At 41.0% G+C, this 16,644-nt stretch overlaps 1 protein-coding gene across 8 annotated transcripts in view; it reads right to left on the minus strand.

Annotated features, from left to right (window-relative positions):
* Positions 1 to 16,644, minus strand: part of DMD (dystrophin) — a 3,834,938-nt gene that overhangs the window by 751,021 nt on the left and 3,067,273 nt on the right. For all 8 annotated transcript variants that reach the window (XM_073550686.1, XM_073550687.1, XM_073550688.1 and 5 more), the window contains one exon: positions 10,511 to 10,779. In XM_073550686.1, coding sequence (XP_073406787.1) covers positions 10,511 to 10,779 — 269 coding nt within the window. The remainder of the gene's footprint in view (positions 1 to 10,510; positions 10,780 to 16,644) is intronic.

Below are 16,644 nucleotides of genomic sequence, written 5' to 3' on the forward strand. Positions count from 1 at the left end.
AACAGACTGTAATAAAGAACATATAAATAGAAATGGGGCAGCTTAATTCATATTGATTGTACAGTTTGATGCAGACAGCTGGAGTTCAGATAAAACAAAAAAAAGTTCTTTTATAGTCTTCAAAGCATGCTAAGCAGTTGTCTGGAACAATTATATTCCGATACCTTCTACAAAGACTAAATCGCTGTGGGAATGAAGGGTAGGCAAACCCAGTCCTCTGTTTATACTAGCAGATGTTTTCTTGTATGCGGAGAAAGACAAGTCTTCCTTGTCTTATTATTCTACTTTCTGTTGTCATCTATATAGATAAAAATAGCTTTCTGTTTTCCAGAAAAAGTTTCATGTTGTTTACACTCTACTTGGAAAATAATGATTAAAGATCAATTCTACCTCTTTATGAAAGAACATTTCATCCTAAAGACTTGCCTGCTGAGTTTCCACATGTGAAGTCTTCAAATTCTCCATATAGGAGTTTTTTAAGTATAAAAGCTGTTGGTGTTCTAAAGGCGGAAAAAACCCACTTATGGCTGCTGTGACTGTTCTCTTAAGGGCCTGTCACACTAAGCGATATCGCTAGCAATATCGCTATAACGTCACTGGTTTTTGTGACGCAGCAGCGATATTGCTAGCGATATCGCTATGTCTGATACTTACCTCCGACCGCTCCCTCGCTGGTTATCGCTGATCGCGCGAGAACGTCCTGGACCGTTTCTCATCGTCAGCTTCCTGCTGGGCTTCCTGCTGTGGAGACGAGCGACGTGTGGACACGGGCGGGAGGACGTCAGGATCGCCTCGTCTGACAGGTAAGTAGCGACCCCCGACCCCTGCTATGTCGCTGGTGAGATCTGCCTGTGTGGCAGCTCACTAGCGACCAGTTAGCGATGCACCAGCGATCCTAACTGCGTCATATCGCTGGTCGGGATCGCTGGTACATCGCTAAGTGTGACAGTACCTTTAGGGGTTGTCTCTTACAGAAGCCTATTCGGATGGCAGTGATATGTAAATCTGCCAAGGTAAGGTTTAGGGTAAGTTCACACTAGGCATTTTTTCAGTGTTTTTTTTCTGCAACATAACTTGATCTCTTGGCAAGAAAGAAGCTGCAGAAAAAAAACAAGTTTTCCTTGTTTTTCCTTGCATATTTTGCTGCGGGTTTGGCATGCTAGATTAGTATTTTGTGCATGCTGGTAAAGTTTAGTGTTGAAAAATAAAGCCCTATTCTGTAGAATCAGGTTTTGGCACAAAAAAAAACGCAGCAAAATCTTATACCTGAGTTTTTGGTGCGTTTTTGCAGCTTTCTTTCACCACCGATTATTTTCAATGGGTGAAAAACGCTGAAAAAACACTGAAAGAAGTGACATGCTCCATTGTGCAAAAAAAATAAAAAATGCAAAGCACAAAATACTGATGACAAAAAAAAAGCTGTGTGCATGAGATTTCTGAAATATAACTTTGCTGGTACTGTAAAGCGCAGCTGAAAATTTGTGCTAAAAAAATGCATCAAAAAACGCGTAGTGTGAACTTAGCCTTAGAACACATATTCTAAACTATCATACTGTATACTGTAAGTGAAATATTTTATTTGCTGCTGGGATTCAATATGAATTGCTTAACAGGGCCTTAGGTTACTCGGTACCGGGCCGGTCAGGTTCTTTAAAGGGGATGTCACGATGGCAGTGACCTGGTCCGTGGCCCTGAGCATATAGTAGGAATAAGAGGAAAGTTATGTGGGACATTAAGTTACTCGGTACTGGGCTGGTCAGGTTCTTTAAAGGGGATGTGTCACGGTGGCAGTGACCGGTCCATGGCCCTGGGCATCCAGTAAAGATGGATGTTTAATGAAGGATGATGGATGATAATCGGGAAAGATGATGGGAAAAATGGTAGGGAAAATGGAATGGTGACGCCACCCATGGTATTCGGCAATGGGTGGCCGACGCTGCGGTTTTGGTCCACTGGGGCTGATGGTTACGCAGCAAAGATGGTTCAGCTCCCCTCGGGTAGAGCAGGGCCCCAGTGCAAATATATTGGATTGTTCAGATGGTGGTGAACGTTGGGGTGCAGAGAATATGTGTAGGACACGGAGAGGTGCAGTTTTCTTTACCTTTTACTTGAAATTAGTTGCAATCTGGGGTACCACATACAGATGAAGGATTGAGTCCAGCTTGCTTGGAGGCATTCAGGGGATCTACCCTGCCAGGTGTGGTAGGGGACCTTCCTTCTGCGCTCTGTTTTTGGGTCCCTGCCGCTTGTAGCCAAGCTGCGGCCCTCTCCAGCGGTACGATTGCGAACCTGTATGGCAGACAGTGTGAGCCTATATCATGGGCACTGTCCTTTTCACTGTCAGTCCTGGGCTCTTGGTCTGCTGCCATGCCTTCAGGTGTTCAGTGTGGCCAAGGAACTTGCAGACCCCTTTTTTTATTAGCGCTTCGCTCTGGGGTCAACAATACGCAATTTTAGTTCCCCAGAGCCCCTTGTCTCTGCTCCTGTCCCTTCCCTCTCCACAGACCTACTCCAACTGTCCCTAACTGTCTTGTCATGAGCTCCAACTGCTCCCGTTTCCATGACAACTCTTTTGTTTACTCTCTCTGCTGCCTTCTTACTGACTCACTAACCCCACCTGCTGGCCAGAATTTATAAGGAAGCTCCCCTTTCTGGCCTGCAGCAGGAATTGACATGTACTCTGTGTTACCTGGCATGGGGACCCCCCTCCTTTCTTCAGGCATGAAATCACCCCTTATAGGGAGGCCATGTCACTGTGGCAACTGGACTCTGGGGTGCCACACATGCACACTCCTCCATTCAATATCTCACTTTCTCAAAAAGGTAACTGAGAGTTGTACACATCTATATTCATTAGTCACATATACAGGGCAAGTTTTAGACAAAGTGGGGCCCTAGGCAAAAGTTTAAAGTGTGGCCCCAAATGTTAATCTATTGCACCATCACACAAACATTTTGGCAGTATTTATATGCTGTCATGGGTTTACCACGACAGAGAGGAGCCAGAAGACTGCAGTGTCTGATTTCTCCTACTTCTTCACTAATTAGAAGCACTTCACCTTCATATTAAACGGTGCAAATTTATTTTAGCAGTGCAGGGGTTAATCTGCTAAGTTGAGAACTTCTGGAAGCATTCCTGCATTAAGGCTCAGTTGTGCACTGTTAGCCACTCCTATCTCCTATATTTTTTGAGCCCTGGCTAGCACTCATTGCCAGAGTAGCTTATGCTGCATGGCTGGAAGTTGTTGGTGGTTGCTATTGGAGAAGGCGTTTGGGTGTGTGATAATTCCCTTTTTTTACTTTGGTTTAACCCCATCCTCCACACCCCGATGCATTACTCTGTTATATGTGTGAATATATTTGTACATTTGGTATTTTTCGTTACCCCGTTTCTATTACCTTGTTAATCTGGTTGGTGTACTACATTATACTACTACTCCCTTCTTCCCTTGGTGGAGGAAGGGTACAGACTGAGAGCGGATTCAGGAGTTAAGGCAAGATACATGTCCCCTGCATCTTCACCATCAGAAGTAATTCAGGGAACAGGGCGAGCTAGGGTTCCTCTAGCATTAGAGACAGGGAAGGAGCCCCTGGTCCTGGGACACCTGACAACAGAGCCGTGACACATGTGCTGAGTTCAGGCTGTTAAACGAGCATGATTGGCAATATTGAAGTCGTTTGACACTTGTTTCCAGGCCTCTTTACACAGAGGAAGAGGAAGAATGATGCGCACAGAATGAACACAGGTAGATCAATCTATCATCATACAATATCAGGTTATCAGCAGCACATCTTCAGTTTTCACCGGGTGATGTGCTGCTGAGAACAATGATTTTTGTTCCGGCATAAGCAATCCAATCTCTCAATGAATAGGCAGCATTTTGCTTGCTTAGTATAATTCACACCCCATAGTCCTCCATATAGCACAATGCACACCTCATAGTCCTCCATATAGTACAATGCACACCCCATAGTTCTCCATATATTACAATTCACATCCCATAGTCCTTCATATAGTAAAATGTACACCCCATAGTCCTCCATATAGTACAATGCAGGACCACAGTCCTCCATATAGTACAATGAAGCCCCATACAAGTATAGTGCAGCCACGTATAGGAGTACAATGCAGCCCCATAGACTATAATACAGTCCCCACAGGAGTATAATTCATCCCCCCATTGGAGTATAATGCAGCCCCCTCATAGGAGTGTAATGCAGCCCCCAAAGGAGTATAATACAGCCCACCCTTTGGAGTATAATGCAGCCCCTTCATAGGAGTATAATGCAGCCCCCATAGGAGTATAATGCAGCCCCAGCACAGGAGTATAATGCAGCCTCCCCACCATAGGAGTATAAAGCAACCCCATAATCATCCAGTATTATGGCCACCATATACTTACTGCTTTAAAAAATAAATAAATACAATACTCACCTTTCCTTGTTTCCCCACTGCAGCGCATCTCCTCACCTCAGCAGGTCCACTGCCCGACACAGCATGGTGCATGTTAAAGTGACATCATCGTGCCCCATGCATCAGAGGCAGAGGGGGGATGATGGGAGAGGAAGCATCCCATGATGCTCTCTCCTCCATCATTGTTTTCAACTGTATCGGCATCTATGATGCCGATACAGCTTAATGCGTGATATGTGGGAGGGGTGCAAACAGTGGGCCCCGTTGACTCACAGACCTCACAGCGGCCACGTGGTCTGCCACTATTAGCGGTACACCACTGGTTGGGGCCCCTTGGATGGGGGGGCCCCAGGCAGATGCCTGCCTGCCCTTACTGCTGACCCTTCTCATATACAGTGTATGAAGTGGAAGTCATGAAATAGCAATTAAAGCACAGTATAGTGATATACGAATCAGTGCATGATATAAAGTGTATTATTGTTATATGAGAAATATTGCTTTTTTATACTTTCTTTCGCAGGAGCAATATTTATAATACTAGTCGATAACTGTAATTCAGTTAACAGTGTGTATGCAGTTCAAGGTAAGAACCCCTGGTACATGAAAAAAATCAATCTGAGTAAATTCAATCAATAATATACCATCTTCTTTTACTGACGATATACTGCTTATAGAGTTGAAATGTTTACTAATCCGTTGCTCAAGCATGTTAATCCTTTTAAAAGAGTCTATTTATGCTTTGAACAATTTTATGTTGTAGTACAGGTTAAGCTGTAATCCCCCACCTTAGGAAAAAAATGTACTGATCTGCACTTAGCTCTGTTATGTCCCGTGGATAATGATTATGCATGACCAATATCTGTGTAATGTAAATTTACTTACATCACTTTTCCCCTATTCACAGTCATATAAAACAGCTGGAAAGATTTTGCGCAGCTCTTATCGTGGTATATCTGAAAGCAAATGTTTCCAGTCCAAAGATGAGCTACGCTCCCACACTGTCGGCTGCTGGTAGGACTTTTCAATATTTTGCTGTACATTTTAAAAGGAACCTGTCATGCTGAAAATAGAATTTATCTGCAGGCAGAATGCCATAGAGCAGGAGCAACTGATTAGATTGATATGCAATTTCTGGGGAAAAACTTCAGTAAAACTTGCATTTTATACATTGATATATATCCCTAGTGTTTGTATGTATATGAGTCCAGTGGGTGTTTCTATTCAGTGATTGACAAGCTTCCCGCTTTAACTGTGCATGTGGAGATAGCTGTCACTCACCAATTAGACACCACCCATTGGACTCTCTCTTTCTCTCTATTTCTCGCTCTCTCTTTCAATGAATAAAACACAAGTTATACTGAATCTTTTCCAACAAACGTATATATCATTCTGCTCAGTTTCTCTTTCTTTATGCTATGCACTCCACAGCTTGGACTTTATTTACAACCTGACAGGTTCATTTTAAAGTAACATATAGCTGCAGTGGATTTAACTTAAGTAAAAACACCATTAAAAACTAAATATAGTGTAGGAAAGTACGGAATGCCAAAATCCAGAAGTAACCCCGTAGTAAATATAGAGAAGAATCTGGCACTCCAAAATCAAAGAAACTCTTGAATTTATTGTTTACAGACAATCCTGTGCTGTGCATAAAAATGGGACGTTTTGGTCAATTAGACCCTTCTAAAACATGCACAGAGTGGCTGGAATGAGAAAGCGCTGGAGAATAGCGAGTAAGAAATGCGACCATATCGCTACTGGTATGGCGCCCTACCTGAGTCGACATGATCGTATTTCTGACGAGCTATTCATCAGCATTAACTTTTTCTTACTCCAGCCACCCTGTGCATATTTGAGAAGGGTCTAATTGACCAAAATGTTCCATTTATATGCACAGCACTGGATTGTCTGTAAACAATAAATTCAAGAGTTTCTTTGATTTTGGAGTGCAGGATTCTCCTCTATATTTACCTTTAAAAATTACAACAGAAATGCAGAAAAATACAAAAATCCAGTTACAGATTCAGCATAAACATTATGCTATCAATAGCTAATGTTCTCAAATGTAATAAAAATGTAGCATGAACAATATAAACCTTTTATCAACCTAGTGACCATGCACAATGTTTATTATAGTCAATAGTTTTAAGTGCACATAGTAAGCAGCCATAGTGGATTATAGCGTACCCTAATCCATAATTCCCTTATATTGTGTTTATTTTTTCCATTAAAGAGGTTGTCCAGTACTTAACATATCTTGTCTAAATATGTATTTTACACTCTGAACACTTTTGTAATGAGCATTATTATACAATACCCTACAGTTCTCTCCATCATGTATATCCCTAAATGTATTATTTTTTTACTTCACTAATTGTGAAATTTAGTTCGAGAGGAGTTTTGAATAAGACTTCACAGGAGACTGGGGCTGCACTCACTTCCCTACAGTGTCTGTCAACTCTGTTAGAAAAGAACATCATCAGGTTGCAGCACAACGGTTGCTTACTACATACAGTTTCTTTTTGTCATGATCCCAGTGCAGGTTTTTGACCTGCACGCCAGGGGTTAATGTCTTGAGCCCAGTGCAGGTTTTGACCTGCACACCTGGGGTTAATTATTGTGGCCTCTCTTTGGTTTGGGGAGAGCTTTTTATAGCCCTGGAAAGCTCCAATCCCCATCAGCTATACTTTTGCCCTTGGCAGAGTGTGGTGACCCCTTTGTGCCTGTGTCTTGTGCCTGTCTTCTAGCTTGCTTATATGGTTCTGACCCGGTTCTGTCCCTCGTTGTGAGTTTGCCTTTTGATTCTGTACTGAGTATCTGCTTCTCTGGTTTCTGACTGCTGCTACGTCCTGATTATCTGTTCTGTCTAATCCTTTGGTTCTGTCATGCTATCTCGTGCTTTGAATCCGGCCTGATCTGGATTACGTCCCTGTCTATGCCCCTTGGTAACTTTGTCCCGTAGTTACCCTTCTAGGAGTTTTCCGTCAGCTCCTAGCTCTCTGGAGTTTAGGTCATGCCCCCAGCAGTCATGTGCTTCAGGTCCTGTTGGTCTGAAGCACGCACCTTCAGCGCTGCTGCCCCGCTCCACAGGTATCTTAGAGCACAGTTTGTCTTACTCAGGACACGTGCACTGGCTCAAGTGAGCAAGTGCAGTGCAGTGTTCCTGACACTTTTAGGGCTGTCCTCTGAAGATGTCTTGAATCCATAGTAATAGAAGCTGTAGAAGAGGTGAATGCAGCGCCTGCACTCTTCTTCTGTCCTCGCTGATGCAGCTTCTAACTGTGATGTTGATGATGAAAAAGATGTTGTCATGGGGCTGGAGAAGTAGTGAGTGACACCAAAGCTGCAATACAGCTTCTAGTACCACCCTCAAATGGATCGTCATTATTCAGTTGAGTACAGTGCTAGGAGATGTGGGTTGGAGCTGGTGCCACTCATTGCTTCTATTTTCAGCCTCCTGATGATGTCTTGTTTCACAAATAAAAGCTGCATTGGCGGAGATACTAGCAGAGTGCGGGCACTGCACTCACCTCTCCTGCAGCATCTATCACCTTGCATCCAGGACATCTACAGTGGATAGTGATGCCAGAAACCGTAATAGGTATCTGCAGCGCTGCCCCGATAACATTTTATTTCAGGAGGGGTGATAGACACTACAGAGTAGTGAGTGTGACCCCAACCTTCTTGTGATGTACCATTTGAGACTCCTCTCAAGTGAAGTGTTACAGGAATAGCAGTAAAAAATATATAATTAGGGATTAGCAGGATAGGGAGAAGTGTGGGGCATTTTACAATAAGCTAATTACAAAAGTGATTAGGATGTAAAAATATTTAACAAGAACATTTTCATTACTGGATCACCCCTTTAACTTCATTATTATTAATATCTTGAATACTATTACATGTGGTTCGGTGTCAGGCAATATAGTGTGTTGGAGTATTAGGATGACAAACAGCTGCTGGATAATACAGACAATACAAATGAATGCCGAAAAATCAGGTGGATAGTACATAAAAAAGACATGAAAAATGTATGTATGTGCACCGGTATGCACGTGTTGTCACTCTTGTACATGTTAGGGAAAAATAAAGCATGAGCACAGATTTCTTCTTATTTCATTTGCTTTAGAATTCGGTATATGACCATCTGCAGATCTACTGCTAAGAGTCAAACATCAGTGTCCACCCAATTATTTAATGCAGTCTCTAGTTTTATAGCTACATCTTTTCTGGCCAGTGTGCCAGCTGAGACCAATCAATTTCCTTTAGCAGCTTCTAATTCAGAGGCACTGAGCTGAAAAAATAAGAAAACCTTGCATACACTTCACAATATGTACTACAAGGATACCGTATCTGTAGAATAAAAAAAAACACCAGGGAGACAAAGCAGGAGGAGATATTAAAAATAACAAAGACTAGTTACTCATTTTTGTACAACATCTTTTAGATACAGTTTACATCACAAAACCTAAGGGTTTTTAATGTATTTGCTCATTTTATACTTAAAGCCAATTTTGCATGGCTTGACTTCTTTTGGGAAACACTGTAATTTTAAATAATTGTAAAAAAAAGGAACATTTACATTTAAGAGGTTTTCTGAGACGTTAACATTGATATCTTTTCCTTAGGATAGGTCATTAGTGTCTGATTGGTGAGCGTGCAACAACTGGCATCCCGTCGATCAGTTATTCACTATGTCGAACAGAACTGGTCAGCTACGGAGCTGCACAGCACGGCTCCGTTGACTGTATAGTTTTCGTTGGCAGGAACTGCACATCTGCCCCCTATTCAAATCAATACAGTGTGGATGTGCAGTACAATGCCGTAGCTACTATTCTGTCAGTGGAGCTGTGCAGCTCTGTAACTGAGCAGTTGATGGGCGAGGGTGCCGGGTGTTGCACCCCCACCAATCAGACATTAATGACCCATCCTAAGAATAGTCCATTAATGTCAAAGTCCCAGAAAACACCTATAAGAAGCCATAGAAATGATAAAAAAGTGCTTAAAGTTCTGCATATCCATGGACTGATAGTTGGATGGTACATGTTCAACCAGTCCCTGGAAAAAACATTGAGCTTTGGGCCCTTCTGGTTTAAGGAATCATAGCATGAATGTGAGAAAGAGCCAGTGGAATGAATAATCATGAGTGCAAATCTAATTACTAGCTTTAATGGACAAAGAGACACATCAGCAGTGATGGGGAACTGATACAAGCAGTCAGATGATTGTTGGTTCATACTCAGATGGCTATTTTTGAAAGCATGGGTTTCTTGAGAAAGAGACTCCTGAGTGTGACACTGTCATGGGTTGACGGCTTGCTTTTGTTCCATGGTACATGCTATGTCTCTGTTTACTTTTCTGCAGCAATCTGCTATCTACCCAATCACAGAACTTATGTAAACTTTATTTTGTTAGTTTATGCCTTTTATACCTTTCTGCCTAATTTTTAGTGAACATCCAAAACCACTTTAACTCATAGATGATGATGAGTGAACATGTATACTGGCTATTCTGAAGCATATTTCTGTAGACAATTACTTGTAAGGAACAATGGAAACATTTGCCCTTGAAAATATTCTCAAAACTTGTACTTTGGGCCTCATTTAACAAAAATGTCTAAAACAAGAATTAACAATAGAGATAACACTGCGCTAGTAAAATAAAAGGTATGGGTAAAAGATTAAAGCTATGAATATTAAATAAAGGATTTTTAAACACTTTTGAGAGATCTGCAACATTGTCTTTTACCTATTACAGTCTTAGGTAGCATTACATAGCAAAGCAGGTCCAATACATTGCCCAGCAGGCCCAACACATTGTCCAGCAGGCCCAACACATTGCCCAGCAGGCCCTGCACTGCACATTACTTACTTTTGCTTAGTTTTTAAAGATTTACCCAATAACTGTACCTACTTTAACAACCAAATTCTTTTTTCTAAATTGATTAACTGAAAAACAAAATCTTTAATATTTGGAGATACATATGGATTTTGAGAATTTTGAGTATTAATGCCATCTCATTGCCTATTCCTTGGTAACTGATCACCTGAAATAGAAATCCAATATTTGTTGTAGTGAACTTTTCTTAGAACTGACCTTTATTTTTCCTATATGATCTTGTAGTGAGTCAATCAGCAAATCTCCCACTGGCTGCCAGGACCCTTTCATGGCCTCTGCTTGACGTAGTTTATGGTCCAGTTCGTCCATTGCATCCTGGAGCTCCTGAAGTCTTATAAGTACATCATCTAATTTTTTGTGCCACTCAACTGAACGAATGTTCAACTTGTCCCACTCAGTCCTTACATCATCAGCCTGCTTCTGCAGGATCCTGCTGACATTCTTGGTCTGTTCTTCTCCATGATGCTCTGGAAAATGAAACATTTTTTTTTAGGATGAAAAGTAATTTACAATTACCATTTTACAATGCATTTCCAACCACAAATCTCCATCAAGGGAATAACAAATTTAACAGAGAATTCATACAGACTGTATCAAACGGACTGAATTAAAAAGAAGAGATGAAAGATTTCGTATAATATAAGGACTGTAAGTAACAGCCATGATATTGTAAAATGTAATAATGTCATTTTGGATTATAAAAATGCAACTTTGACCTACTACAAGTTTTAGATATCTGGAAGCTACTAAGTGTATGTGCTAACCTGTATCAATTAAATTAGGTTTCCTAGTAAGAGTATTGCATATAATGGTTTATTAATTCATAGGGCTTTTCCAGTGAAGCACTCTTCTACTAATTTTTTGTTTTTCGTTTATGGTCTTGGGTTCACCTCAAATACTCTAAAACATACTGGTTTAACCTTAGAGCGGTTATCCACTACTTTATCACTGATGACCTAGCCTAGGTCATCGATGTCTCATTGGTCAGGGTCCAACAACCGGCACCCACTCCAATCAGCTGTTCTCTGTATTGGCAGTGGCTGATGGCCGGAAGTGCTCAATTGCAGAACTGCTCTGTCTTCTGATAGTGGCCATGGCTGAGTACTGTACATCCGTCTCCTATTCAAATTAATAGAAGTCGAATGTACCGTACCCAGCCACAGCCACTATAAGAAGATGGAGCAGCTCTGCAATTGAGCACTTGTGGTCTGGGGCTAACACCAAGTACAGCTGATTGGCGGGAGTGCTGGATGTCGGACCCCAACTGATCAGAAATTGATGACCTGTCCTAAGAATATGTCATCAATGATAAAGTATTGGACAATGTCTTTAATTTTAGTCTATGCTGTATTTCTTATTTTTCTTTATGATTTTCTCAAATCCCGATTAAAGACATAGGCCCCAATTCATCATGACTGGTGATGTTCACGTCTGTCTTGATGAAAGATGTGTTGGAGATAGTCACTCCTGATTCATTAATAGGCACACTCTTTGTAATCAATCAGGCGCACCTTACAAGTTAAGGATGTAATAGTTTGTTGTAGATGAGCTGTGGTGTCAGAACTCTGGATTCCCTGTTCATCTTTTGTGATTTATAGCCCTTTTCCAAGATGGCGTCTGCTGCTTCACTCTTGCTCATGTGATTCGCCTTCTCTGTCTATATAACCCTAGTCTGCCTTTCAGTCCATGCTTGTGTATTCTGCCTGAATTCCTGGCTCTGTGTTGCAAGAGACTGATCCTCTCCAGAGAATCTGGTTCAGCTCCTCCAGCAAACCTTCCCAGCTCTCAGTGGTGCTCATGCTTCAAGCTGTGTGTCTGTGTTTCTCTGAATCTGCCTCAGCCTGCCTGCTTAGGACACATAAGCTCGGCCTGCTTCAGCTAATCTTGTTTGTGTGAAGTGGCAGTATATTTGACTGTTCTGGACTTCCTAAGAGACTCGCAGCTCTGCACTGCTTTTGGGACTTATTCAGAGACTGCCAGCCCTGATGTGATTGATGTCTTCTTATCAGCATTCCCCAGCTTGTGACTCTCCCAAGAGACTCTGATTGCAGCAATACCGCATATGAACTACTTTTTGCATCTCCCTGTTTGCTGTGTTTTCTTGAACTGTTGCTCACGTGCTGCACCTATGTTTGTTTGTGTAATACAGACTTGTTAATCGTACTCTTGTTCAATTGACACATTTGTCTCAAGCCAAGAGGTTCCTGAGTGTTCCACTATAATTGCTACATGCGACATCATGCCCCCATCTCGCCCAAGCTTCACCCATTTTGCCAGAGTTGGGTAAAACTGAAAATGCCAAAAAGTCATAAAATTTTATCGCAACTCCGTGTTGCACAAAAAAATTGAGATTTTATTTATGCCAGTAATTGCTTTCATGGCTCAGAGCCATACAGTTTAATGACATAAGTTTGTCTATCTGCACCCACCACTTTACAAGGACTTAGCTTAATGCATACACTCAACTAAGAACAACTATCTAATTGTTGATGCAAGTGGGCAGGATCATGTAATTTTGACTGTATGAATTTTGGGGTTTGGAGCTCTGTATCAGTTCCCTATGAAGATTATGAACATATTACAAATTGAATCAAGATTAGATGGACCTCATATTCGATTCTTTAGAATTTGTGAGTCAGTTACTTCCATGAATGTTCTTTTTCCTCTATAATAAAGGAAATTCTGCGAAAAACAATGTTTCCTTTGAGTTGCACAGGCTTTTTTTTCCCCAAAAAGCAATGTTTAAATTCTATTTTTGTAACTATTCAGTAGAAATCTTTTGATTTACTGTAATTTTACCTTAATATTATTATGCAGATATTTTGACCCCTATTGAGGCATTCTAACCTTTTATGATGAAGCACTGGAAATTATCTTTAATTTTGCTAGCCACAGACCACACACAGACAAAGCAGACTGGCATGTTGTTAATTATTGTTTGTGACATAATGGATACATAATGGATGGGTGCTTATCACCGCGTGAAGCAATTCATATTGCATGAAGTCACAAAGTTTCTGAACATATGCTAGAGAACGTTCTGAGATACTGGCATATTGCTGTTAAACACCTGCCAACACTGTGTTGCACATTTACGTCTTTTTTTTCTGGAAGTCATTGGCGTCAACAATTAATTACATCTTGTTGGCAGAAGTATGTGAACAGGCCTTACCTTTTTCATCCTGCAGAAATCTAAGATAGGCACTGAGAACGACTTGACACTTTTGTTCATGTTGTTTTCATATGTAAACTGAATCGAATGAAGTAAAAAACATCTAAAATATGTAGATATAATGGATGTGCATATGGTTTAATTTTTCTTCCCTGAGGAGTGGGCTTATTGGTTCTAACTACAAATAAAGCTTTGATCCACAGGGGGGTCAAGACGAATTTCCCCAAATTCATGGCTTCACAGGAATTCAAACACTTTTAGATCTCATTCGAAAAAAAGAACAAAACAAAAAATCCCATACCCAGCACCATTTCCCACACTTCCACACTATGCATGGTCACATGGGCTTCCTCATATTTCCCTACGATAGCTATCAGATTATCATAACTTGTGTATTAGTGGTCACTCAGAGATCAGAATTCCTAGTTGAGCACTGATGGGCACATAACTGGCAATTTGTACTGCAGTCGATTTCCATTTCTGGATTCCACTGGGTAAGCAGAATATACATGTCATATTGAAATCTCTCTCCCTCTCTTGAGATTTGCTCAAATTTATTTGCTGCAAATGGAATTTTGGGGGAAAATTCAGTGAAGATGTTGAATTTTAATTTGAAGAGATCAACTCATCTCTGGTCCCAATCTATGAAAGTATCTCAGAGATTGGAATCAGAGTTCACACTCTTAACTGCACTGGAACTATAAACTCTAGACCACTGGTTCCCAAACTCCAGTCCTCGCGGACCCCAACAGGTCATGTTTTCAGGATTTCCATAGTGTTACACATGTGAGAGAATTCCTGATGCTACTTCTGTCCCCTGTGAAATACTAAGGAAATCCTGAAAACATGACCTGTTGGGGTCCGCGACAGGAGGGAAGTCAGAGAACTTAGTCAAAGGTCAGAACTGGAGAACTATCAGAAGTACAGAATCACAAAGCAGACACAAAATGGGGGACAAGCTGAATCATACACAGTAAGCACACAGAGGAACAAGAGGTATACAATAGAGTCACTCAGGTCAGCTGCTTAGCCGAGAGCGGAAGTATCACTGACAAAGAGGCAGCACCAGAGCAGGTTAAAATATTCCTCCCCAAACCAAAGGGAGGCCATGCAGAGTAAACCCCCACAAGCCCAGGACGGAGAAGGAAATCTCGTCCTGAGCCATGACACCTACCCTGTCCACCTCTCAATGGAGAAGTGAGCAGAGCAGGATTAACCCTATAAAGTACAATAATTGTCTAGTAGGTATTAGTATAATTATTCTATAGCAAATTTAAAAATAAATGTGCTAAAAAAATCCATGATGTTCTTGTGAGTTTTTATTCAAGATGTACCCATCTACTTGAATTTACTGTGTAATCAAGAGAACCAGAACAGTGTAGAAAACCAGAAGGGACAGCAATATTTAATGCATTCATTATGCACATTGTGAGGTGCCAAGGGGAGAGGTACTAGAAAACAGGTATATTTCTCCCTGTTTCATTTCATACGTCTCCCTGTACTGATGAGGAAGCCAGTTTATTTCACTGTAATCCAGTCCTGGTTTCCTTAGTGATCAGCATGGAAAGGACTGGTAGTTCCCACTCCACTTATTCAATCCAGGTTTTGGTTTCCTGACTGGTCCAGCTGATATAATCAGGAGGAGCTGGGATCTCTCAGTCTATCTCGTCTGCTGAGCTGGGAGCTGACACAGTAAGATTACATGGACTTCTTTGCTGTTATATAGGTTTATTTTGTAGTTAGCCTGCTATTGTTAGTTAGTGGCCAGACGGCTTTAGATGTTTCATTTCATGTTTGGCATGTGTAACATTGAATAACAAGTGTGCACAATAAATATGCCTTGTCCATATCCCTGTGGAACTTGCTAGTCTGCTGTAGTGACTCCATAGCCACACGCTTGTGCCAAAGCAAAGATCCCAGCTGAGCTATCTATTCCCACAACATATTATCTATGACTAAAGGAGGAGATAATAAAAAGTAAAAAAAAATCCAAAGTGCTGCCCGTCCACAGGAAGAGAAAAAATAAAATTGCAAGGTAGTAAATAAAAGAGTGCTAATAATGTGGATTTATTTTTTTAATTTGTGCTGTAACCCCTTTATTTATGAAATTTGCAATGATGTCCAAATTTCAGACCTTTACTATGCCAGTCCCCTTTTCTCTTGCGGCAGCGTTGGAACAAAGGAGCTTTATAGCTACATTTTATTAGTAAATTAAAACAATTTCTATTTGCAAAACATGGAAATATTGTTTCATGTTCCCAGGATAGCCCCCTTAAAACTGGCCTTACACATTGGATAGCAATTGGCAGAAGATCATTAAGTTGACTGGCTGACACGGACAGAATACGGACTACAGTCCAGTAGCTCATCATAATGCACATTTCCTGTGGGCCCCTGTGCGGCCACACAGGTTGCACCAAGGATATGTCCACCCCTGAATTGACAGCTAGCCCAAATTGCTCCCATACAGAAATACTTGGCTGTGCTAAACCTTCCTCTGATCTCACTGAAAGAAATGCTGCCAGAGTAATTCGGCAATGGCTTATCCTCCTAGCGAACAAAAGGATCGAGAGATTGAATTCCAAGCACCTTGTCCTTTTGTCCCCAACAAAATCTGTGGGGGAGTGAAAGGAGACCCCATAGACATTATATATTGCTTAATGTGTATAGTCTGGTTGCTAGGACCACACTATCTGGCAACTTCACTGAAAGACTGTAATTTTTGCTGTATTCCCAGCAACTAGACTGTCAGACATAACTATTAAGTGGGTATTCCAATCTTCAAGTTCATAGCCAAATATGTAGGAGGTATAATAATAATAATAATAATAGCAAATAACTTCAATTAGAAACATAGTATAGTTCTGATTCGCTATGTTGCTTACCCCATGTGCAGGTCATTGCAATAGCTTAGGTATCCATGTTTATTACAACCACTAGCAACGCACTATCTGTCACTATATGAGTGGTCATAACCATGGATACCTAAGTTACTGCCATGCCCTGCACTTGAAAAGCCACAGCAAATCAGAAGAACTATACTACATAGCTAATTGGAGGTATTAGCTTATATTATTATTATTATTATTATTATTATTAATACACTTACTATGTATTGGGATAGGATCTTGGAGATGGGTATACCCCTTTTAAATTCAGA

Source organism: Dendrobates tinctorius, unplaced genomic scaffold, assembly GCF_039654945.1.
Source record: "Dendrobates tinctorius isolate UK_male_01 unplaced genomic scaffold, ASM3965494v1 ptg000166l, whole genome shotgun sequence".
Lineage (NCBI taxonomy): Eukaryota > Metazoa > Chordata > Amphibia > Anura > Dendrobatidae > Dendrobates > Dendrobates tinctorius.